At 35.7% G+C, this 25,248-nt stretch overlaps 5 protein-coding genes and 1 non-coding gene across 6 annotated transcripts; 5 read left to right on the top strand and 1 right to left on the bottom strand.

Moving 5' to 3' along the window:
* The first annotated feature begins 4,247 nt into the window (after window positions 1-4,247).
* LOC140762786 (uncharacterized) lies at window positions 4,248-5,031 on the top strand. Its single transcript, XM_073100736.1, has one exon. The coding sequence runs from the start codon at window positions 4,372-4,374 to the stop codon at window positions 4,810-4,812; it is 441 nt and encodes a 146-aa protein (XP_072956837.1). The 5' UTR covers window positions 4,248-4,371; the 3' UTR covers window positions 4,813-5,031.
* Window positions 5,032-5,057: 26 nt separating this feature from the next.
* On the top strand, window positions 5,058-5,130 carry TRNAA-UGC (transfer RNA alanine (anticodon UGC)). Its single transcript has one exon. It is a non-coding gene; the product is annotated as a tRNA-Ala (tRNA).
* A 2,730-nt stretch (window positions 5,131-7,860) lies between these two features.
* LOC140763643 (uncharacterized) lies at window positions 7,861-8,415 on the top strand. Its single transcript, XM_073101928.1, has one exon. The coding sequence runs from the start codon at window positions 7,889-7,891 to the stop codon at window positions 8,108-8,110; it is 222 nt and encodes a 73-aa protein (XP_072958029.1). The 5' UTR covers window positions 7,861-7,888; the 3' UTR covers window positions 8,111-8,415.
* A 2,402-nt stretch (window positions 8,416-10,817) lies between these two features.
* On the bottom strand, window positions 10,818-11,204 carry LOC140762144 (uncharacterized). Its single transcript, XM_073099769.1, has one exon. It carries the CDS (start codon window positions 11,202-11,204, stop codon window positions 10,818-10,820), a length of 387 nt encoding a protein of 128 aa, XP_072955870.1.
* Window positions 11,205-14,373: 3,169 nt separating this feature from the next.
* LOC140763955 (glycosyltransferase BC10-like) lies at window positions 14,374-19,199 on the top strand. Its single transcript, XM_073102347.1, has 3 exons — window positions 14,374-14,542; window positions 14,635-15,220; window positions 18,085-19,199. The coding sequence occupies exons 2-3, from the start codon at window positions 14,711-14,713 to the stop codon at window positions 18,745-18,747; spliced, it is 1,173 nt and encodes a 390-aa protein (XP_072958448.1). The 5' UTR covers window positions 14,374-14,542; window positions 14,635-14,710; the 3' UTR covers window positions 18,748-19,199.
* Window positions 19,200-20,471: 1,272 nt separating this feature from the next.
* Window positions 20,472-24,839, top strand: LOC140763412 (GTPase LSG1-1). The gene is made up of 7 exons (XM_073101594.1): window positions 20,472-20,806; window positions 20,896-20,997; window positions 21,079-21,165; window positions 21,337-21,430; window positions 22,580-22,636; window positions 23,306-23,385; window positions 23,469-24,839. The coding sequence occupies exons 1-7, from the start codon at window positions 20,574-20,576 to the stop codon at window positions 24,643-24,645; spliced, it is 1,830 nt and encodes a 609-aa protein (XP_072957695.1). The 5' UTR covers window positions 20,472-20,573; the 3' UTR covers window positions 24,646-24,839.
* Window positions 24,840-25,248: the final 409 nt, after the last annotated feature.

Raw genomic sequence — 25,248 nt, 5'->3', positions numbered from 1 at the left:
TATAGATGTAGAATAACCTTACGATGCTTGGTAAATTTTTTAAGATTAAGGCGAATTTAATGTGAACCAAATTATATTTTATGTTTAAAAAAGATTGTTAGTTGAAACTTAATTCAAGATGTTTTTTATGCGTTAAAAATGAAATATAGAGTTCGAATAATAAATATTATAAAGTAGAGTGTGAATAATAATAATAATAATAATAATAATAATAATAATAATAATAATAATAATAATAAAGTTAAGTGTAAGGATTTTTTTTTCTAAATTTCCTAAGTATCAAATTCTTGGAGATAACTATAATTTCCCAAGATCATAACTGGGCAGTCTGGGCATATCCCTTCTTGCCTCATGGTTGCAAGGGAAGCCTTTTATTTATTTATTTATTTCTTTAATGGAGGATGCTTCTCGATGATTGAAAAGAATTAAATTATTCCTATCCTATCATCATAAAATCAAACTTTATTTCTACAAAGATAATTAAGCCTTTAACTGAGACTAGGTGTTTAAATTTAATATATAGGAGGGTAAATTAAATTGAGTCATACCCATGATGATGCTGTGTCTCCTTCAGCATGCATGTTTATACTCTTGGATTGGCACTACAATATATATATATATTCTCTATTGAGAACTTTCAACTTGTCTTGTTCTTCTCCAAAGGAGTAGTGAACTTCAGACCAAATTATACCTCTTCTTTTTACCCTAAATTTAATATCAAATTTTTTTAATTTCATTATAGTCTTAAATAAAATATTTAACTACTAAACGTTTTACCCAACCAAAAGTAATATGTTGATAAAATCAACATATTTTTTAAAATATAATCAGTATTTTTTAAAATAAAAATATTAAATATTTCAGCAATAGAATGTAACATAAAACGCTAAAATATTAAGTGCTTTATTATTATAAAAAAAATATGTCTATCTTTTCCAAGTTTTTTTTTGCTTAAACATTCAATTCTTCAATAATTTATAAACACAACATTTTTATTTAAAAGTAAAATGCTGAATTTATTTAGAACTACAGTGCTATTGACCCATTTTGCCATTAAATTAAATAAATAAAATATAAAAGATGGCTAGTTTGGTAAAAGAACTCAAGAGTAGTCAGGTGAACAAGATTCGTGTTGCTTTCAGTAGTCACCTTCCATGGACCATCATTAAAATAGATGCTCAGAATTCTTCATCGTGATCATGTACTTTTTGAAGTGCACACTACTTCCCCCTAGTACTATCTTCAGGTGTAAGAATTAAAAAGGATTGAGATCACCAGAACTTTTGTGATAGGTCAAAACTAAGGGAACCATCAGCCATGTAGTTAATTCTGCATAGCGAAACTTGTTGTATATGTTTATACTACAAGATAAAGGCTTGAAACCATTTCATCTACTAGATCATGTAGTGACATTAAGTTGTCATTTGGAAGCTAGAATGAAATATGAAAGCAAATGCAGAAAATATATATTAGTAATGAGGTGATATTTATACATTTATTTATATTAAATTTTTTTTTCTCCCAGCACGTTCGCCCTAGCTGAGGGTAGGGTTTGGCCACAGGTCTTCCCTCTCTTTTAGAGGATTTCTTATCATCGACAATCTCCTCCTTCCTCTCTCCGAACCCTAATAATTAGGGGAAAGGATATGCCTTCTCCTTCCCAAGTCTTTCATTTCCCCTTCTTGCTCTGTTTTTGCTCCGTGTTCCATCTTTCTCTCCATCTCCTCATCTATTCACACTGCATCTTTCATGCCACCCTAGCTACTCTTTTGATCTAGCGAGCTCTTTATGTTCTCCATCTTCGACCCCTTCTTGATTGCACCACCCTTCTCTTGCTGCCCCTCTCTTGTGGCCTCAGTAAACTTTACTTTCTTATGTATCCTGTCCTACTATATCATCTCTACTGTCTCTTACGTATGGTGCCTCCTTCTGCCATGCCTTCCGTTGTTGTGACTTAGCAACTTTTGTGACACTGATGAGTATGGTTTTATGTTTGCCACCAAGCAATTGGATTTCCACTATAACGTCAACAGCTTTGGTCTTCTTTGAGGGGTTGATAGTGAAAGTCCTATTCTAGAGGTCTTCAATAGAGGTGTGGCTTCACCATATCCAATGAACTCATCATTTTTATTGTTGTTGTTGTTGTTGTTGTTTTCTCTATAGTGTTTCTATTGTTGTTGGTTAGGAATTCCTTTTTAGCTTTTTAGGTTTTAAAGGGCTATGTACCTTCAACTATCTGATCAAGGTAGTGTTTCTTACTATTTTTGCCCTAAGGCTTGCTAATCTATTTTTCATTACTCTATTGCAACAAAGAATGATGCTTGTGCCAAAATATCATCATTATATTTCCCTTTTGAATTTGTGTATTAAACCATCTTCAACGAATTGAAAAAAAAAATCTAAAATGACATATTTTCTCTAAAAAAATGATGCTGATTGCGATGAGGTTTTTTTTATTTAAAAGAAGATAAGAAAAGAAAATAGAATAACTAGTGGCCGCAAAGTTACAAAATATTTCTCACACATTAATAACCAAAATTTGTACAAATTGGTCCGCCCTTTCATATACAATGAATTTGTAAAAGCTCAAAAACTAGATATGAATTGAATAAGAAGTTAATCCTATCTCGATACAAAGACACTTAGGTCTTACTAAATTTTAAACTAACGGATATAGTTATTCAATCTAAACTCTAAGTCATTATATCGTCGAGCTCTCACTCTTAGCTCTGAGCTCCTAAATCCTAACACGCCAATAGGTAGCCATGTTGACTTCAATAATAATTTCCACCGCCAAGACACTTTGCTAGCTCTCCCAACAAGATCCATTACAGCTTACAACCACCAACTGCCCACTGTAAATCTCCTCGCCCAACTTGGGTGGGTCCCCAATTGGATCCATCACAAGACAAATCATTAATCTTATAAAAGCAATTAATTGTCATAACACCCATGGAAGATATAGTATCCACTAATTAATTAGACTATGTTACTATCATAATACACTACTTCTTTCGATTAATCTCATTTACTGGATCATGGCAGTCGTCCTCGTCCATGTAGGCATACACCATTGTTTACCACTTCACAGATAGACGTATCTAATAAAGGAGGAATAAATGATGCCAGAATAAAAGGACAGCTTAGATAGCCACGAAAGTCAATAAAAATCCTGACCTCCACGTGGATACATCAATGGATAATAAATGAGGAGATTGACTAGGTGCAGCCCCCGTTGCACGAATTTCTTGCACTCGAGGCTGTGGAGGATCCGAAGGTTATCAGCTTTAATTCCATGTCGGAGACGCGCGCGCGCTCTATTTCTCTCGTTTTCACATTTATTCTGGTTACACGAAATTTTTAAATAGAACCCTCTATTTTAATAATTTCATAATTAGTAGGTAAAATAGTCGATTTTTTTTTAGAAAAAGAGAAAAATCTCAAAAGCAAAGGGTTTAATCGTAAAATTATTGAACGTATTATTTAAAAAGTTTCTTACTAGACTACCAGTTAAAAGGTGAGAACGGAATACTGCAAGATTTGGGTACCAGAATAAGATGTCACTGGATAACGCCTGCCACGATAGAAAGTGAAGAATAAATACAAAGTGGAACCTGGGTGCGTTCTTTTTGACTTCTTATACTTATATTTATCTCATGCGGGATAAATATCCCGGATAAAAGAGGCCATTGTGAATGCAAAACGGTAAAAGTTGAGGGTTGAGAGTTGAGTTCATATTAAAAATCAAAGCTTAGCTTCAAAAAGTAGGTTCCAGTTGAACAGATGGTGTGAATGTAACGAACAGCTTAACTTTGCAGTAGCACTTAGTTTTGTTCGTTTTGTCACGCCAAATGCCGAGTATTAAGCATGCCCGTGGGCGCCTTGTCAGTGGGAGTCACTTTTTTTCACGCAGTTGTTGACATTAGATTCTGTGGAGTCCATTAGTCCATAGTTAAGTGGAATATTGAATAAGAGTTAATTAACCATGGTTTAGTAAGGAAGACTATATCCACAACAAAATAATCTTCTTCTTTTGTGTGTGTAAATTATATTATATGTTAATATTACACTAGATAGAGTTGCCAAGAAAATATATAAATTTAACTTCAGATATAAAGCAGAAGCAGCGTGTGAAGCATTTGGATCACTTTCACTAGTTGCCAAAGCGGCCTGCCACCGAAACCACGTTCATGAGTTGCGCCGCGTCTTAATTACCCTAAACCTACCTACCAGGTGTCACTTTCTCAACCGTCTTCACCTCTTTTAATGCTTCCCTGATCCTATTTCTTCCTTTCTTTCCCTTCTTCTCCTCTATCATCCAAACCAAATAATAAGAAGCGAAGCAACAAAGGGAGAAGGTAAACTAAACCCATGAAGACCTCCACTCTCCTCCTCTTATACTTCCTCCTCTCCTCCGCCACCCTCCTCTCCTCCGCCGCCCGCGACATCGAAGCCGAGCTCAAGTCCAAGCATAAAGGCCGCGGCCACGGCCACGGCGGCGGATCCGGCGTCCCTGGGTTCGGACCAGACCCGGGCGGCTTCTTCGGCGGAGGCCCAGGCTTCAACTTCCCCGGGTTCGGCGGGGGCGGCTGGGGAGCCGGCTTCGGTGGCCCCGGCGGAGGCTACGCCAAGGGTGGGGTGGTCCCCACCTCGGTGGTCTGCAACGAGAAGGGCCCATGCTACAAGAAGCGCGTCACGTGCCCAGCCAAGTGCTTCACCTCCTACAGCCGATCGGGGAAGAACTACGGCGCCGGTGGCGGCGGCGGCGGCTGCACCATCGACTGCAAGAAGAAGTGCGTCGGTTACTGTTGAAGGTAGTGTGAAAATATGCATGCGGGTGTCCGCATGTCGTAATAGTACTAGCAGTAGTACTAGTATAACCAGTGTGAACTCTATATATGGCATGGTATGATGGTGTTGGTCGTGATTTTACTTTTTGGTCTGATGAGATGAGCACATATGTATCATATGAACTGGTAGCATATATAAATTGCGTCCGTATCTATGAATAAAGATGGTTTTTATCACTAAGACTTGGATTCCTCAATCTGGAAATTGGGGATGTAGCTCAAATGGTAGAGCGCTCGCTTTGCATGCGAGAGGTACAGGGTTCGATCCCCTGCATCTCCATCCATATATATTTCTTTTTTCCTTTGGTCCCTGCTCAAAGCTATTTAATAATTGCATCCTTGTTATGATGAATGGAAATGGGTTTAGTTTGAGTCCTGCAAGCAAGATGTGCATGGTGGTGGTGAATGGTGTTGGACCAAATTTGTAGTGGATGCTGCTTGCCTGTCATGAGTTGTTATCAACAAAGTTGACCCCACAGTGCTCCAAAATCAGGACGGGCTCTCTTAATTATTGCATCAGCTCCAGATTTCTTTCTATTCTTTTTTCTGCTTTATAGTTTAGGAGCAATAAGGCAGAACAGTGAAGTTATTTATTCTTTTTATTCATTCTAGAAAAGTAGTTTTGGACAATTTGATATGTAACAGTTTGTTAATGGTTTGTTTGTGGAAGAACTAAAAATGTCAGTAAAAGGAGTTAATCTCGAAATAGTGCGTGGCATTCGAACGCTCTCAAGATTTTTAAGCACATTTACTCACGAGATGGAAAATTTCGAACACCCGACGACAAGAAACCCTAGTTTAGATATTTTAATTAAGTACTTTTATTTATGTTAGGCAATAAGATTCGAACATGTTCAATTCTATTGCCAAGTCTAATCGAATCAGTGAACCACCTATAAATAGTATGGTGTGCACTTGAATAATCATTTTGGATTATTGAAGTTGATTTACACGATTATCTTCTTACTCCTTACTCGACTACCTCCGAGCTTTAAAATCTTAGCCACCATTTAGAATTTTTATTATTGTCTTTCTTTTCGTCTAGCCACACTCCCATTGACTTCTAAGAAACGACTTCACTTCTTTATTACTTTTTTTACCGACTACCTCGACTTTCACTATTGTCATCTTCCACCATCTTACCACAACTCTAGGACGATCACCACCACGTCTCTTTGGCCTCCCCTTTTCACAATCCATTCCAAATTTATCTCAATCTCAAAATTATTCTACAATCTAACCATTTGATATAGAATTACACCTTAACTTTGGAAATTCACGATAACCAACTTTCTGCTCGTGAGTCAAAATTCAATTCCATAAAAATAGTCTTCGGATTTGGGCTAGAAAAAAGATAATCCTAAAACAAACATGAGCTCACTAATTAGAGAAAAGAGTTCAACCACTCATGCTAGTGGTTAGCCCCTTAATGCTAGAACATTGGCTTTGCTAAGTTCCCAATAATGTCTCTAATTTTGATCAGAGACTTGAAAATTAGGCACTTCAACTATACTAGATTTTGCATTGCAACTATAAAGTTACCTGGAGAAAAGATAAAACATTGAGGTTAGAATTTAAGATGGTTATTAGTTCTCGTTTCGATTTTAATCCCTATAAAAATTGGACAGTTTGGGTCAAAATGGATAGGTTTCAGTTGGTAATGATTCAAAACAAAAGTCAAAGCTAGAAATCTTCCTAATTTTGGTCTTTTATGAATCCATGTTGACCTTAGTTTTTAATAAATTTCAGTGGATACTATTCGGTCATCGTTTGAACTCCATAAGAAACAAACTAAAAATCTAGTAATCTTTGTTAAAATATATAGTAAAAATATGCCATAATCATTTAGATTATAATAATTATTACCATAATTGATATTAGAATATTCTTTAAAATATTACAATATATTTATTTTGAGAGGAACATTATAATTATATCTTTTCTTTTCATATATGCCTATCCTTCTATTTTTCTTTTCATTATTACAATGGTCTCATTCAAAAATAACATCAATATCTTCACCATTACTAGATATCATTTCTATTATTCTTTTTTCCTGCTTAGTTTTCTTCAAAGTTAATTTCAAATCTTCCATTACCAACAACTTTGAAATTAGAAGTCAAGATTAGAATTACGTCTTCGTACGTAACCATATCAACGCCCTCAAAAGCCAATAGTGAAACCAAAGTCATAATTCACATTGATTTTGGTGAGAATTTTTCGCCCAAAATTTGGACACACAGCACTTTGCCGTTGTAGTTTTTTTACCTTTTCATTATAATTCATAGAAAGTAAGGGTGAGTTGTGAAAACTTCAAACAGTATCCACCTCGCAAATGATGAATTAAATTTTTTTTATCATTCATGACCCTGAAGACTAGATATGGGCTGAATAAAAATCCGACCCTCCCTAGATACAGATGCATTTTAGGTTCCACCAAACTTTTAGCTGTCTAGTCTATGCTTTAAGCGATATACGTCGCAGAACAATTGTTTCAAACTAAATACTGCCGAGACCTATTCAAAGACGTTGCGTTGCCAAGCTAACCGCACTGTCGAGCCATCAACCAAATCGAGCCAAGCCACCAAACTACTAATCATCAAATAATTTCTCTATAATATTATTTGAGGTTAGAATTGAACTCATAATCTCCTTAGTCATGAGCAAGATAACTACTACCGATGAATTAAATGAGAGGACAGAATCCCACCACAGAAAAACTAGAAGCACTCCATGGGAGTAGATCGTCTGCAGCCCCGGGCTCTTCAAATTGATTTTTCAACCAATCAGGACCTGATGAGTATGGTATTGCATAAACTTCCTACAGTCTAACTTGCAAACAATCTCTCCTTCCCTCCTCCTTGTGCAAGAAAAACGAGTAATACTCGCTGACCAAAGATTAAAAGAAGAAAGAAAGTCAAGTGATCAGAAACGGCAATTAAGCTGCTATTAAAGACCAACTAAGACCAAGGAGATAAATAGAAGTCATAGAGAAAGGAGAGAGAGAGAGAGAGAGAGAGAGGGAGGGAGGGAGGGAGATGGGTCTAATGGGGAGTGAGCAATTGGGGAGCATCGTGGAAGCCATAAAGTCGAAGGTTGGATTGCTGAAGAAGGCAACGAAGACGAAGAAGAAGAAGAAGCCGTACGTGAAGATGGACAAGAGTGCGAGCGTGAAGGTCGAGATCCGAAGCAGGAAGGCTCGCCGCCTGATTGAAGAGACGCTCAAATCCGCCGATAAACTCGGCAAGTCCGGCATCTGAGAGCAATCCTGATCGCATCATTCTATACATCTACCTACTAGCTTCTTGTATCTTCTCTTCCTTCTCCAAGATGAGATTTTTATGATCGGTTAAAAGTATTCATTAGTTTCTTGAGGGGAAGGAAGAAGAAGACTATATACAATCATACATACATATATATATATATATGCATCCATCAGTTTCGATCTTTTCTTTAAGCTTGTTGTTTGCCTTTGTGATGATGAAATGTATACAAGGGCTATCCGCTTGCTTCTTCTTCTCACTTTTTTTCCCTCTTTCTGAATGCAAAAACTGGTGATCGTCTATATGAACTGAAGCATAGGCAAGTCTCTATCCATATTATCGGATTTGGATTGGACATTGGTAAAATCACATCAGTATATAGGTTGTATATTAGACGCATACCCATATTTGGTTTCTGAGTTTATAAGAAATTGTGATATTACTGATTGATATATATATATAATTTGAGGCTCATGTGAAAAGTAAAAATTTCACAAGATTCTCCATAAAGGTAGTGACGCCAAACTTTTAGTGCAAAAACCATCGTAGCCAACTCAAGATCATAAGTAGGATAGTTTTTCTCATGAATCTTAAGTTGTCTATATGCATAAGCTATCACCTTCCTATGCTGCATCAAAACACAATAAAAGTTGTCGGAATGTATCACTGTAAATTACAAAGTTGTCGCCCTCTGTCGGAAATAAAAGGATAGGAGCTGAAATCAATCTCTGCTTGAGCTCTTGGAAACTATTTTCACAATCATCTAACCACTCAAATCTCACCTCTTTTTTGGTGAGGTGAGTAAGTGGCAAGGTAATTCGTGAAAATCCCTCCACAAACCTTCTATAGTATTTTGCCAATCTAAGAAAACTGTGTATTTCAGATACTGACGTAGGCCTCGGCCACTTGCTAACAGCCTCGATCTTTTTTTGATCCACCTTGACTCCATCCTTACTGATTATATGTCCTAAAAAGCCATATCATCAAAACAAAATTCATACTTCTTAAACTTCGCATAAAGTTTTTCCTCACGAAGAGTTTGAACTATTGTCCTCAAATGTTCCTCATACTTATTTATATATATATACTTTCTGAGTATTATAACGATCGTTAAAAATCTTGACCTATATCTGCTAAAATTCATATACAAAACTCAAATGATTGGATTTTTCTTTCTAATCCAAACAGCATTCACCCTTGATTTAACTCCTTTTTTAAGTGCTAAGCAAGGCGCAAGGAAAGAAAATATAAGATGAAATATGCTCATAGATGGGAGTTAGGGTTACCTCCTTCATATAAAAAGATTATTTATAACATAATTTTTTTAAGATAAGTGGAAATTTAATGGTGTGTCGATTAAATTAGTACAGATGGAATTCAAATTCTAAAATACTCATACACTGTATGTTTTCTTTTAACCATTTAAAAAATATTTTGTTGGCTATATAGACTATTAGTTGTGCTATGCGTGAATCATACAATTTTGATGGCCTACAATTATGTTTAGGAACACAAATCACACCACAAAGCACTCAAAAGTTCGGATAAAAAATTGATCATTTATGTTGACATGACTCTAATAGTTATGTCTTACTTAATTATGAGCAATAATTCTACTTAGACCCTTTACTATTACTCTTTTTTACATAACACTCTAAACTATTTTAGTACAATACCGAACTATTGGAGGGTTAGGTAAGATTGACTAATAATTTTTTTTTCTTAATTTCATATTCACCCTCTGGAGCCCTAAAAATCTCTCATTTCTTCTTCCCAACAGTCCTCCTCTCCTCTCCACTGGTGAGAACATTTCCCTCAATTTAATCAAGAAACCCAGTTGAGAAATCTCCTTCTTTTTGCCTACCCACTTAACTCCATTAAGAACAAAGGGCTCAATATCTCATCCTCCCTCCTTGATGGCTTAGCACAATTCCCTTAAGCCAACCAAGAGGATCCAGTTGAGAGAGTTCCTCCTTTTGTCTTCCCACTTCGTTATCAGCAAATTAAAATTGAAAGATTCAACTAGAACAAACTGACCCTAAACGTTGATAAATTAAAGATCATTTTTCATTCCATGGTTGGAGTCATTAATATAAGGGTTCTTTCTTAACATGTATACTCCTATAAAATTTCTTATTTTGGGTGCATTATCTTCTAAAATTTATGTTTATGCGTATACTCTTCAAAACCAATGGTTTCTGTATGAATACCTTTTAAGTTAAATTTTGATTAGTATTATTTTAGAATGTGGTAAAAATCTAATCCAATTCTTTGTAACTACGTCTCTAATAAGAATCTTTATATTCGACACATGCTTGATCAAATATGATAGAAAAAAATATATTTATACTTTAGCTAAGATCACAATGATTTAAAGTGCTTAAATTAAAAGTACATATGAGTTTTATAAAATTAAGATAAATCATGATAGAGCAAAGTGCAATTAACCATTTCACGACAAAATTGGTGGAGTTCTAACTGTTAGATGGGCTTGAAATGTATCCACCAAGTGTTTTAAGAGTCATAAATAAATAATGATAGGAATAGTATCAGATAAAACGAATAGTGGGAGAATTATCTTTCATATATGCTACCAAAGTATACGGATATGAATTCAAACGCAAGAATAATTATAGAAAGTGAATAATCTTGTTCATATGATCGATCGAACTTGCATCAAATCCAAGAATTATCTTAACACAATTCATCTGTCAAGCTCTAAGGCGGACATGGTCCCGGGGCTCAGAAGCGGGAACGAGCACCAAGTCGAATAAAACGAGGGCGACGAGAACTCGGATAGCCTCGCATCCTCCGGATTCCCCGGTTGGGCTATCGGGGGCGGTAACGGGACACGCGGGGCCAGCTCGATCGGCGGTGGAATCGCCGCCTCCTTCCTTGCCCGACACGAGGACTGAGTCGAACCAGTGAGTCGCTGCACGAGTTGCCGGAACCCCCTGGGCTCGACTCGGTACACTCTCGGCGGGGGCGGGAAACCCGGCTTCCGCCACGGCTTGGTCGGCAGTCTCTGCACCGAGTGCAGCGCGCCGTGGAAATCCGGCGGCGGTGACTTACTCTCCGCCGTATTCTGCATTGCTAAGGTGCTCTCAGTCCCTATTAATTAGTTTCTTCCATTTGGTTAAGCTACTCATGGCGAGATCTTATAGACGGATGGACATGTGAACGTCGCTGTCCTCACGGCGGCTACAACACTCCGGTTGAACACGTGTCGCGGGAAGTGAGGGTCAAAAGGAATATGCTTCGATGACGTCCTCCACTTTGACGGCTCATAAACTTTAAAATATTTTAATACAAGAAGAAAGACGTCAACTTCTCGCCACCATACTACTAACTGATGAGACAAAACTAAAAATATAAAAAACGAAGAAAAATTCTTGTTAATTTATTGCCACCATTTTGTTTGTATCAGGACTTATTTTTTTCAATTCTTCCACAGTATTCTAATATATAGTTGAAAGAAAGTTAATTTTACCGCATCATCTCTATTCTTGTGTTAGTTTTGACTTGAGGAGGTGAAAGAAGTGAAATTGTAAGCAATATTATGATAAAGCTTACGACTAAAGAAAGAATAAATATGGAGAAAAGGAAAAGAGAGGTGGAGAGATTGAGAGGAAGAAGAGTAAAAGATAGTCAGAGATTATATCACGTTAGAGGTTGCTATTAGGAAAAGGAGAAGAAGGCGGAGACAAATAGAGAGTGAAAGGGAGAGAATATAAATATCGTAGTATATTTTCTGGGAGAAAAATGAGCATAATCTAAGTAAAAAAAATTGGCCATATGTTATGTGCATCCCAATTTTAGATGGGAAAAGAAGCTCAAAGAAATTTTCAAATATTTGAATGATTCCAAAGATCATAGCGTGTAATTTAGTCCTATATTTAGGGTAGATTTAAATATAAAGTAGTGATGCTCTTTTATTATAATTAAAGAGAATCTCTATAGTCTACTTTGGAGCAGGGAGGAAGGAGAAGAATAATCTCTCATGGATGGTATTTTTGCCAGCTTAATTTTGAAAGAAAGAATTGTATTATCTCTTGTGTTAACTTGCCTACTTTAGTCTTTTAAATCGACGATTACTCTAATAGATCATAATTACCTAAAGATCATATGATTGCCAACACTTATACATGCTAAAAATTTAATTTCAAATAAGGAAATTCATGTTCATGGTTCTAGAAGAAATATTGCGTGACATATAAGAAGTGTTCGACTGGAAGAATAATTTATTAGTGAAAGAATTTGAGATGCATTAACATATCCTTGTTTAGCACGTATGGGTATATGTTTTTAGTCTACTTGTTTGAACGACTTGCAATTGAATACAACGTCCAAATGTTGAGTACATGTCAGTCGATCTAATATTCTTGTTAGGCTGCTAGAGAAGATCTTCAACGATTGTATATCATGAACATGGTCATGGCAAGTGAAACTTAGGAGTAGCAATCAGTTGGATTGGAATCATGTCATGATAATGTAAATATTAATAAGACCTATTTATTAAATGGGTCATAATTTTTAAACATAATTATGACCCATTTATTAAACTCTTTGCGAAGTATTGTATCATAAACGGGTTGTCGGATCAGATTATAAATAAATTGATCTGTTGATAATCAAAATCTGATTAGACTAAACTCAAACATATTTAGAAAGTAAATTACCCTATCATGCCAACTTTTGCCACCCCTAGTGATACGTATATTTGTAACTATCTAAATAGGATCTCTTTACTAGTATTTCGATGATTTATGATTTTAATTTAAATCATTTTTCTTAAACCTATATCTCATTACTAAAGTATAAAAGTTTAATAATAAACTTTGATGGTAGAAAAGGGTGTACCCTAATGATTACATAAGAGACTCGCCCTTTTTTTAACCAAATATAGATGGATTTCTTCTTCTTTCTTCCTATTTTTGCTCCATAGCTGTAGTAGCCATTTATTATACCATATATTCTAGAAGATGTTGACGCCTTCTATGGGCTGCCCAATAAGACTTTTACCTTTCTGATGCGTTGCTGTTATTTTGAAGGGACAAAGATTTGAAATATCATTATTAAGTGAGATTCACTTCTCTTAGTCAATGCATTGAATTGAATGGTGTCACAAAATCAACATGGGCCGTGGAAAATTTATTTGTTGATATTAAATATTTTACTTATGATTATTAAAATTGTAAAATTATTTATGATTTTAGAGAGGCTAATTATGTCGATGATTGACTTGTTAATTTTGATAGAACCATAGCTCACGGTTGTACCTGGGATAGTAGTTTTCCTAGTGAACTTCTACAGTATTTAGCTTCGACTCTAACGAGTGTTCAGTAATCATGGAACCTAATTTCTAATATATTTCATTCTTTAAAAGAAAAGAATTCTATTTTTAAGAATTATGGAATCCAGAAAGTACATATTGTAGTAACAGTAGCTTGGACATTCTAATCTATTTTAAAATAGCATGAAGATCCACATTAGGACTTTTGGCCCAAAATTAGATTAAATTATTAATATCTATATATAGGACAAATATAAATATCTTGCTTTTATGGGTAGCTGATAGTTTACTGAATTATCATTTATGACACTTATGTTCACATACAAAAATGTCGTTGTCCTCACAAAATATATAATATAAATGAAGGATGGTAAAAATAGTTTAGTCATTTAGCAAATTGCTTATAGAGAAAAATATTAACTCCAATGAACAACAATAATTCCAATATTCATACTATTAGTCTTAGATAAAACATCTAATAATAAAAATAAAATTAGGTTAGTTTTATAAACTATTTTTAGATTCGGCGATCTTCAAATATAAATCGCTGAATTGGAAAGTGACATATATAAATTTCTACTTCAGAATTAATAATTTTTACTGTATATAGGAGTCCCTATAAGGGTTTGTGGGTTTTTTTTTTATATTTAAATTTTGAAGTATCTACAAGTGTACTGAATTGTAAAAAAAAGGTTTGGAAGGGCTAGTTTAGTAAAAAAAAGAGAACTAAAAAAACAGGGCGGTAAAATATAAATTTTCACCTGGAAGATATCGTCAAATACTATCTGCACTATTCTCTATTCCGTTCTATTAATAGTCAACTTACCAAATCGAAGCTGCACGTGTCCTCCTCCGGGGGGACCACCGAACCTAGTATTCGTGAACAAATGGGAGACGTGAACCCTCCTCTGGGGCAGGCAGTTGTGCACATTAATCACTCACTGTAGCTAATAGAAAAGAACTCACAAGACGACATGACTAAGCCATTAAAAAAATAATATTTCTTCTTCCTCTGGAATCCCCCCCTACCTGGGCTTTTTTCTCGAGAAAGATCTCTGACTCTCTTCTTTGAACGGTAGTTGAAGGTCTAGGATTCGCACAAGGGTCTGCGTCGGTCACACGACTTCGTTTTAAAGGTGCAATCTTTGGCTTTCCTTTTGGAAATTGGTGTCTTTTTGTTTTTTTTTTTAATCTTTTTCCCGGGTTTTTGATGCGAAACTGCTGTTAGATTGAAGAATACGCCTCGAATCGAAAGACCCACAAGTTGGAACCGTCTGCTTTATTGGGTTTTGGGTTTGATTACGATGCAAGTTAGGGTTTTGGCATTGGAGGATGGGAAGGATTCGTCGCAGAGGACCCAATCGAGAGTTTTCCCGTCGAAGATTTTAAAGTTTCTTGTTCTATTCGTCGTTTTGGGCGTTGGGTTCTTCGTATTTAGTTTGTATAGGACACGGTATATCGACTTTGAGACTACTTTGTTGCAAGCTCGTGATAGTTTGAATCCTTGCGTCTATAAACGGAGTGGTCTGGGGCGATGGATTAAACCTCCTTCGAATTTGATGCATAATATGAGCGAGGAAGAGCTCTTTTGGGTTGCATCTTATGCTCCTCGGGTGAAGAAGTATCCATTTAAGAGGCTTCCCAAAATTGCATTCATGTTCTTGACAAAGGGGCCTTTGCCACTTTCTCCGCTTTGGGAGGAGTTCTTTAAAGGTCATGAAGGGCTTTACTCTATTTACATCCATTCCTTGCCGAACTACCAGTCTGACTTCCCGACAACATCGGTATTTTATGGGAGACGAATCCCAAGCCAGGTAACATCTTTTATTTTTATTTTTATTCTTCACTTCTACTTTATTATTGCTAATTCTTCTAGCTGCTTTGGAATTTATTATCTGATTAAAGAAGAAAAAAAAAATCCTTTCATACATTTTTCGCATTGATTTCCATTGTATAATGCGAAAAAGTCTAATTAGATGCATTCTTTGGATCATTCCTATCGCAAACTCAAGGTGTTTGACTTCTTGATTATAAGAATTGGGAAGTGATTACACTATATCAAGATCAACTAATGAAGGCAATGCTGTTCCTCATAATTTCTCATCTTCCTTTCTTCCGTTCAATGTGCATTTTGAAGATAATTTTCTCCATTTTCTGCTGGCTGTGTCTAGAACATTGGATAGTACTGGTACTACATATCAAAATAATACTTGGGATACTATGTAATAGAGATAGTGTGGTTTTTTCATATTTTGCTTTTGGTGAAGAGTATTCACTGATAGTTTTATGAAGACCCCAAAGAACAGAGATATGCACTGACAAGGATAGAAATCCCATGCCAACTAATTATTGAGCCGATAATGCTTATAATGCAGCCATCTTGTATGTATTAAAAAGTAACTCTGCTTCCTATAAGATCTGTGAGTTTCTGTCATAAAGTCAGTAAAAATGTTGTTCATATTATTGGATAAGTCGAATCTCTAACTGAAGCTGCTTTCCACAAGAGTTGTTCTGAATACTGGGAAGATTATTTGTGTATGCCGTAGCTCTCCTATTGTTTACAGAAACCAGAGTTTGGAATCATGCATAACATGTTTAGATCTGTGAGTTTCTGTCATAAAGTCAATAAAAATGTTGTTCATATTATTGGATAAGTCGAATCTCTAACTGAAGCTGCTTTCCACAAGAGTTGTTCTGAATACTGGGAAGATTATTTGTGTATGCCGTAGCTCTCCTATTGTTTACAGAAACCAGAGTTTGGAATCATGCATAACATGTTTAGATGTGATGGTGATTTTAGCTTTGACCTTATAACATTGCAAGCAAAGAGGTAACATGGGAAGTATGATAATATGATATCAATTAATGCACAATTTGTCTCTGAAATGTTATGATGGTTACTGAGTAGGTGCCTTTTGAGATTTCACAAACTAAATACTCATAGGTCTTTATCGAATTGTATCCTTAAAGGAAGAATAAGGGATCTGGAAAGAGAAATTCCTATGACCTACCTCTGCCTTGTGATTGACATGGAGTGAGAAAGCCAATTTTATAGTCCAGAAGATATCTACTTCATTTAGTCCATTTCGTAGTAAGTTTAATGGATGCTTTGATCAGCCTAACTCCGTCCTTGTGAAGAACTAATTCTTCAAATTTTCATCCGAACAACTTCTGATTAATCACGAATACCTATTTTATTTGAATGGTTAAGCTATGTATTTATACAAAGATTAGTTGGTATCGGAACTAGCTATGATTAGGTAATAGCTATGAACTTACTCCCAAACATTTCTAGTTATGTAGAGATTTCTGTTTCTATTATTTTGTAGATTTTTGTTGACAGTTAGGATTAGGTTATTGGTTTCCGTGGTGCATCAAGACATACTAGGAGATGCGACAAGTTATTCATTATGGGAACCATGACCATCAGTTTTTGCAGAAAAAGATAGATGGTCACATGATCATAATCTTGTATGTAGGATTGGCTTGAAGAAATTTTTGAGCATCAGTTATCAACTATGGAGCAGAAATAAGATGCTTCACTATTAGGAAAAGGGGTGTCACCAACCAGAGTATAGGAGAATTTCCTCTTGACTATCGGAGTCACTGCTCTTATATGTTCATCAATGTAATTTGGAATTGTAAAAGTATACAAGGAATGATTGGATATCATGTGTAGAAAGAGACTGACATTCACATATTACTTAATTTGATATGGTTGGATAGCAAAGTTTAGTTCCAGAAGTATGTTTGTCGGTAATTCCTGCATGAGAGTGCTTCAGCACATAGTATGGGCCATGTGATGCAATAAAAGGAAGCATAAGTAAAATGGGTTTGCTTTGGAATGTAAAACTGAATCAAGGTTCACCTAGTAAGCTCATAAACTCATCTTGAATTCTGTTCTTTTAGGCTTCGACAAATAGCTTGCAAGGCATACTACCCACCTAACTCTGTTTTGCTTTTTTATCCTGTGTTTTTTGCACTTTTATAAGCATAAAGATCTAGCATGGTAGCAATTTCTGTTAAATAGGAAATAGTAAAAATATCTACAGGATGCGCTCCTTTTTCCCGTGTTTAAATGAACATCTGTCGATAAGGTAGAGAACTTGGACTATGCTGGCCTTACTAATTTTCAACTGGTTAGTGGAGCACTTCAGAATCTTCTGGCCATCAAAAAAAAGTTTCCTGAAAAGTATGGGTGTCCTAATCCACCTCAGGATCTATTCAAATGTAAAACTTGATAGTTGATGGTGAACTTGTCATAAACATTGCAGTTCAACCAAATTTTCATTTATCACAATTTGGATAGAGACAAGGACAAAGCACCCTGTTACAAGCAAGAATAGGAGGTTGGATAATTCAACTGAGCTGATTTCCTCAAAAGTCGTCCGTAGTAAAGTTAATTATTCAAACTTATCAGATATATGACAGCCTGATAGACTTCAGACATTGCACATTCACATGACTATCTTGGGCTATGCTTGTTGTAGGTTCATGTATTTATGAGTGATGAAACACAAGCAAAAGTAAGTTCTAGTACTTAATTATTAGTCAAAATCACACCCTGTTGCACATGGGTTAGCACAGAATATCACAGAACTCTTCATCTATAGGACATAGATCATGTTTGCTACCAGTACCTACTTTCATAACAATGACTTGCTTTCCAAATGAACAGGTAGCCGAGTGGGGCAAGATGAGCATGTGTGATGCCGAGAGGCGTCTCCTAGCGAACGCCTTGCTTGACATATCCAACGAACGCTTCATCCTTCTCTCTGAGTCATGCATCCCTCTATACAGTTTCAGCATTATTTATCAGTACTTAATAAGGTCTAGATACAGTTATGTTGGTGCATTCGATGACCCTGGCCGTTATGGAAGAGGAAGGTATAACCCCAAGATGGTTCCTGAGGTAGATATCTCTCAGTGGCGAAAAGGGTCTCAGTGGTTTGAAGTGAACCGAAAACTTGCAGTTGATATCATTGCAGACACCAAGTACTACCCAAAGTTCAAAGAGTTCTGCAAGCCTGCTTGCTATGTGGATGAGCACTACTTCCCCACAATGCTCACAATTGAGTCATCAAATCTTATAGCTAACAGAAGTCTCACTTGGGTGGATTGGTCCAGAGGTGGCCCTCATCCTGCTACTTTTGGGAAGGATGATATCAATGAAGCATTTATTAAGAGGATTGTTGAAGAGAAGAAATGCTTGTACAATGGCCAGGAGTCTTCGGTTTGTTTCCTCTTTGCGAGGAAGTTTTCTCCCAGTGCTTTGGAGCCTCTGAAGCAATTTGCCCCTAGTTTACTTGGATTTGGTGAAATACGGCAACACAGTGCATGAGACTCTTATCAACGGAATATTTGGTTGCTAGAAAGTGAAGAAAAAAAATACTCATTTTAGAAAACTTTTTTACTTTTCATACTTAGTTACAAAAAATAAATTAAAGAAGTGATTTTCATACCTATCAAAAATAACTTCACTTTCTCTTTTGCTTTTAGAAGAAAAGAATTACTTCACTGGAACTGATCATTTTCTTGAGCTTCATTTTCTAGCAACCAAATTAGCTCGAACATTTTATGGACAGGAGGAGAGCAGGCAGGTCTTAGCACAGAATAACACCCCTCGGGTTTAGTAGAGTTTAACAGTAAATTTGATAGTGAAAAAAGAGATTACACTGGCTATACATTACCTTTGTTAGCAGAATTTTTTTATTTTTATTTTTACCACCTTTGTACATGGAGATCATGACTGTTTATATTTGGTGCAATAAAATTGTGATACTAATTAGTTGTTCATTGATATAGAAGTTTGACGAGTGCCAATTCAATTATGTTGAAAATGATAACCTAATACCATTAATTTTATTGTCTGGTGGATTCTATTTCTATAGAAATGTTCTACATTTTTTTTCTTTTCTATGATACGTAGGGTGTGGTTAATACATATGGATGCACCTATTCTCATATCATTCCAAAGTATAATTATGTTCACTTTTTAGATAAATTAGAATATAGAATTTTTAAAGAGTATTTATAAGATAATATATAAACGATATAAAGAAAAAGACATAGTTTACCACCTCTGTAATTTTTTATGCCCACCATAAACTTCAGTTTTGTGACAAGTGACAACAAACCTCTATATAATTTTTCCTAATCCGTAGCCATTAATTTTAATTAAAACTATTAAATACTTGATATTTTTGTCTTTATTTTCTCTGTTTTTAAGATATTTGTAATTTTCTAACCTTAGAAAAGACATGTTTAAAAATAAACAATGTAAAGCTTTTAGATTTGAAAACATATAAATATTTTTAACTGGTCAGTATAAATATCCTTAAGACCTAGTATTCATTAGTTACACATATCTTAGAACTATAAAAGGATTAATTATTATAAATGAAAAATTCATAACATGTTCAAATTTTAGGCTGAGCTATAAATTATAGGAAAATAATATTTTGTAGTTACCTCTTACCACCTACATAGTGGGTTTTTTTATATAATTTATTAATCGGTTTAACAAAGACTTTTAAGATCTTTAAATGTATAATAAAAATATAAAAAATTTAAAGATATTATCAGTTTAATACATAATTATTATTTTTAAAATATATTATCTTGCACATTATTTTTTAATAATTATACTATTTAAATATTTTATTAAGTAAAAAACATATATATATTCTTAATTAAGAGTAATGTATATATATCATAATAAGAGTATTAATATCTTTTTATAATTAACTTGATAAAAATTTAATTAAATTTTATCTCTTTGATTATTTACATATATCTCTCATTAGTTTAAGATTGATTTAAATTAAATTTAATGACAAATAGAGATAGAGAATTATTTAAATAAAAATCTATCTTCAGAGAATTAAATTTAAATTATTTAGTATTAAATAATATCTTATATAATTAAGACATAATTATATTTATTATAATTATATTTAAGAAAAAAAATTTAGTGAAATTAAATTTTCTTGACTAATATATATATATATATATATATATATATATATATACGTAAGGGTATGAAAGCCGACTATACCGTTAGATTAAAATTATAATTTTAAAGGGGTTATTGAAGTATTTGCTTCTCTGCTGACGCCGCCTCTGCTAATTCACCGCCTCTAGGGTTTCACTGCCGTCGAGGAAGACATGGGAGGCAAAAAGGACAGATCGGAGGGTCTCGGTCGCGCCCTGATGCGGCAGCACAACAAGATGGTTCAAGAATCCAAGGAGAAGGGCCGCGCCATCCATCGCCAGCAGAAAAAGTTCCTCGAATCCGTCATCGACGTCAGCGACATCGACGCCGTCCTCGAGAAGGCCGAGGAGGCCGACCGCAACTACTCCATCGGGAACGCAGCCTCTTCTGATGTCCTCATCAATCTGTACGCGGGGAACAAGAAAGATCGAATTTTGATTGGATTTGTGGTTGCTTTTTCGATTTTGGGTTCATAAATTGGTGTTTTTGTTTCAGGGATTCGAGCTCGGAGATGGGCGAAATGACGGTGAACGAGAGGCAGAGGATGCAGAAGGAGGAGGAGGCCTTGCATGCTGGAAGCCTAAGGGTTCCACGAAGGTATGTTGGTTAAATGTTGAAGTTTAAGCTTTTCAGGGAACGATATGGTGTTAAAATAATAGTGCTTTATATGCTTTGTAGACCACCGTGGAATGCTCAGATGTCTGTGGAAGAACTGGATGTTAATGAGAGAAGAGCATTCTTGGAATGGCGCAGAAATCTTGCTAGGTATGTGTTAGTTTATTTGTTCTTTAATCACCCTGCCCATTTTTAGCCTGGATGTTTAGAAATATTATGATATATGTATATAACTTTGCAATGATTTTATTACTTTATACTGGTTGAAAGTTAAAATGCAATAAGCTTTAGATTTTATCTGATAATAAGTGATTCTCGTAGACTGGAGGAAAACGAGAGGCTTGTCCTCACACCGTTTGAGAAGAACCTTGATATCTGGAGACAGCTATGGAGGGTGCTTGAAAGAAGTGACCTGGTAAGGATATATACAACTTTGTTCATAGTAATTTAATTATATTCTCATTTCCCCTCGTTGATCTTTGGCTGAGGAAATTCCTATTATTGATCTTTTATGTTTAGCTTAGCATGCCACGTGCTACGGATGAGATATTTCTTAAATAATTTATTCTAACTGGTATGTCTTTTGAGTTTTGTCTATTGCATGGATATGAGATAGTGCCACTTAGAGCCAATATATAGATATCCTTCGTAATTTGTTGACAAGTGCCTCATTCTTTGTGTTCTCCTAAGTTTCTAATCATAATTTTGTACTTAGTACTTACCATATGACATTATGTTCCGCCTATAAATATGAGTACACCCTTCTTTTCCACATTAGAACCATAGATTCTCTTCTTTGTAGGACAGTTCGTTATACTTTGGCAAAAGAAGTCATTGTGATAGATGAACATGAATGCCATATTCATTTATCATGCACTAATCATATATATACCAAGTAAAAAGAGTTATTGTTTCTTTTTATACTTTTCTTTGTTGGAAATTGTGGAACCTCTTGGAAGGTTGGAATGCTTCAAATAGACTCTCAGATTGACGTCCCAATTCAAATTATTCTTCTACACAACTTGAAAGCTAAGTCTCCAACGGTCTAAAGGAGTATATACATATATGCAAATATACATAGGTGCATGCATACATGTATACATTTGATTTATATCCTTATTTAAGACTTTGCAAGATAGAAACAATCAACACATTTGTCTCGAGTAAAATGCTATCCCTCTTTCCTTTTAGAGAGTTGATTTCAGTTCTAAGCTTGTGCTTCATCGCTAACGTGCAAGCAAAATAAATTGTCTTTAATTCTTTACTTTTCTCCATATCTATTATTTCTCACTCTTTCAAGCTGCATATATTACCTACGTGTACTCATGCTAAGAAATGGTGCTAGAAAGAGCAGTATAAAATAACCAGACTCTTTCAAAACTTGGTTGAAGCAGACATTTAATACTTGAGATAGCATAAATAATTGGTCCTCTTTCATGTTCTGGCAGATTTAACTTCATTAGACTGTATTCTCCTATTTATTCTGATTGAACATAAGATAATATTATGTTACATCCTACTACAATTATAGTTCCTTATTTTTTTCTCGCTTTTCATTGTGAAGCTGGTCATGGTTGTTGATGCTCGGGATCCTTTGTTCTACCGTTGCCCTGATCTTGAGGTATGTATCTGTTTATGTCCATTGCTCTTCGGTCATCTTTTATCTATTTTTCCCCCTATCATAGTATCTAACTGTAGAATAAAAGATTCCTGTCTAACATCTGATTGAACATATTCATTCCCTTAGTCAAACAGCCTTAACATGACCTAGTAAAGGAGAATGAATTGATTTCAACAGTAACCTGTAAAACTAACTGGCAATGGAACTTTAGCTAAGGCCCTTATAAGAGGCAGGCTTGTTGTGTGACTGACGCAAGTTCATATGAAAGAAACAATCACTTTTCATGATTTATTTGCGTATCTTAAGGTTTGTTTTCATGTAAAAGTAGCTGAGCCCTTGTGTAATAACTTCTTAATGTACTGTTGGGGCTCACCAACAAGGCCTGTTTTTTATATTTCTTGTGATTACTCAGTATTTCTTAGAATTTAACATCATTTGACTTGACATATCTGTGATCATCCTTGAGCTTTAACCATCTCAGGAAGATGAATTATTTCTTATTTCCTTGTTTTTTTTGTCTAATTTGTGGTAATAGAATGCTGCAGACTCTGCTGCTACAGAAGCAATTCCTCATCAGCCATTGTTTACTGTTGCACCAATTGTATAATAGAAAGTTATCTATATTTTCTACATTTCAGCTCTGATGACAACTGCATTTCTAATTTACAGGAATATGCACTGGAAATTGATGAACACAGGAGAACATTGCTTCTTGTCAATAAGGCAGATCTGTTACCATTGAGCATCAGGTTTGGAGTAATAAATTTTGTTGAAGTACCTTCCAGTTTTTTTTTCACTTGATCATCAATAATTCCTAATTTGTCACTTGCAGAAAGAGTTGGGCGGAATATTTCTGCCATCATGAGATCCTCTATGTATTTTGGTCTGCAAAAGCTGCTTCTGCTGCTCTGGAGGGCAAAAAGTTGAGTAATAATCTGATGGAGGATCAACTAGCAAAAGAATCTGACTCATCAGATCTTGAGACCAAGATATATGGCAGGGAAGAACTGTTGGCACGTTTGCAGACTGAGGCAGAGGCTATTGTAGCAAAAAGACGTCCTGTGAGCGCAGAGGAAACTGATGGAGCGGATTCATCAGATTCTTGTTCAGTACATTCAACTGCTAAGCATGTCGTAGTTGGATTTGTTGGTTATCCAAATGTCGGGAAGAGCTCTACTATAAATGCTTTGGTGGGCCAGAAGCGGACTGGGGTCACTTCTACCCCTGGCAAGACGAAGCATTTCCAGACATTGATAATCTCAGATGAGCTAGTTCTTTGTGATTGTCCGGGATTGGTGTTCCCTTCTTTTTCCAGCTCAAGGCATGAAATGGTTGCATCTGGTGTCTTGCCAATTGATAGGATGATGGATCACAGGGCAGCAGTGCAGATTGTGGCAAATCGGGTTCCTAGGCATATCCTCTCGATTATATATAATATCACTTTGCCAAAACCAAAGCCCTATGAACCACAATCAAGACCACCTTTGGCAGCAGAGTTGTTGCGAGCTTACTGCTCATCTCGTGGGCATGTTAGCTCAAGTGGCCTGCCAGATGAGACTAGAGCTGCTCGACAAATCTTGAAAGATTACATTGATGGGAAACTCCCACACTTCGAAATGCCTCCTGGAACAACCGATGGGGACATGGAAGTAGGTGAGGCACAGAGATTGGAAGGTCCTATATCCTTAACATCTATTGAGTCCGACTCTTCCGATTCAGATGGCCAGGAGGAACCATCTTCCAGCTCTGCTACGGCTGACGCTGCCAACCTAAATCTAGAGGATGCATTGGATGAACTTGAGTCTTTTGACTTGACTAATGAGATCTCTACGAATGCTGCTGCCACTAAGAAGAAAAGCAAAGCCACATCTCATAAGCATCATAAGAAGCCCCAGAAAAAGAAAGACCGTTCATGGAGGGTTGGAAATGATAATGGCGACGGAATGCCGGTTGTAAGGGTTTTCCAAAAGCCAGCTGTAAGTTTAAAGGCAGTCAGCTCTTCTGAATAGGAAAAGCTCCGGAACTTTCCCTCTTGTGTACTAGGCCAGTAATACTAATGTCAAAGATTTGTAACCTTGCTTCACATGATATACTGTGCCCTTGTATAACTTGTATTTATCTTGGATGGCCTGATATTCACTACCAATTTTTCTTTGGTAAACCTTTGAGCCACTTTGATCTGAAGTTGCCAATTTTGAGGTTATATTTGCAGATGACACTCTATTAGTCATATAAGTCCTTCAGTATTCTGCTTATATGTTGAAAAGGGAATATATCTTTTTTTCTTTGCTTCCGATTTGGTTATAATGCTCGAAATTCCTTGTGTGTCACTGCGTGCAGACGTGCAGTTGTAACAGTGTAGTAACGAAATGAAGTCAATGTAGGCTAAAAGAAGCCATTCGTTGCTTCAAGGATTCTTAAGAGCGTTCATAGATCTTTGCCTACGGCAAAGTGGACTTCTTTTTTACAATTAAATGGCAAATGACGTCTAAGATTGCTTTGGCATTTTTTTTAATAATTAAATGGCAAAATGGATTTTCATGCTATTGTTCTCTACTTTATTTTGTTGCAACAAGGGCACTGCTCTGCTTCACATGACTGGCGTTAAGCAG

This window comes from Typha angustifolia, chromosome 7 (assembly GCF_048772165.1).
Source record: "Typha angustifolia cultivar Huaian chromosome 7, ASM4877216v1, whole genome shotgun sequence".
NCBI lineage: Eukaryota > Viridiplantae > Streptophyta > Magnoliopsida > Poales > Typhaceae > Typha > Typha angustifolia.
Note: the sequence above shows the minus strand (reverse complement) of the source record. Positions and strands in the feature narration are given on the sequence as shown.

Coding starts and splice junctions, on each gene's coding strand:
- LOC140762786 (XM_073100736.1), top strand. CDS start 4,372: ATGAAGACCTCCACTCTCCTCCTCTTATACTTCCTCCTCTCCTCCGCC.
- LOC140763643 (XM_073101928.1), top strand. CDS start 7,889: ATGGGTCTAATGGGGAGTGAGCAATTGGGGAGCATCGTGGAAGCCATA.
- LOC140762144 (XM_073099769.1), bottom strand. CDS start 11,204: ATGCAGAATACGGCGGAGAGTAAGTCACCGCCGCCGGATTTCCACGGC.
- LOC140763955 (XM_073102347.1), top strand. CDS start 14,711: ATGCAAGTTAGGGTTTTGGCATTGGAGGATGGGAAGGATTCGTCGCAG. Junction 15,221..18,084: donor GGAGACGAATCCCAAGCCAG/GTAACATCTTTT, acceptor CCAAATGAACAG/GTAGCCGAGTGGGGCAAGAT.
- LOC140763412 (XM_073101594.1), top strand. CDS start 20,574: ATGGGAGGCAAAAAGGACAGATCGGAGGGTCTCGGTCGCGCCCTGATG. Junction 20,998..21,078: donor AGCCTAAGGGTTCCACGAAG/GTATGTTGGTTA, acceptor TATGCTTTGTAG/ACCACCGTGGAATGCTCAGA. Junction 21,166..21,336: donor TGGCGCAGAAATCTTGCTAG/GTATGTGTTAGT, acceptor TGATTCTCGTAG/ACTGGAGGAAAACGAGAGGC.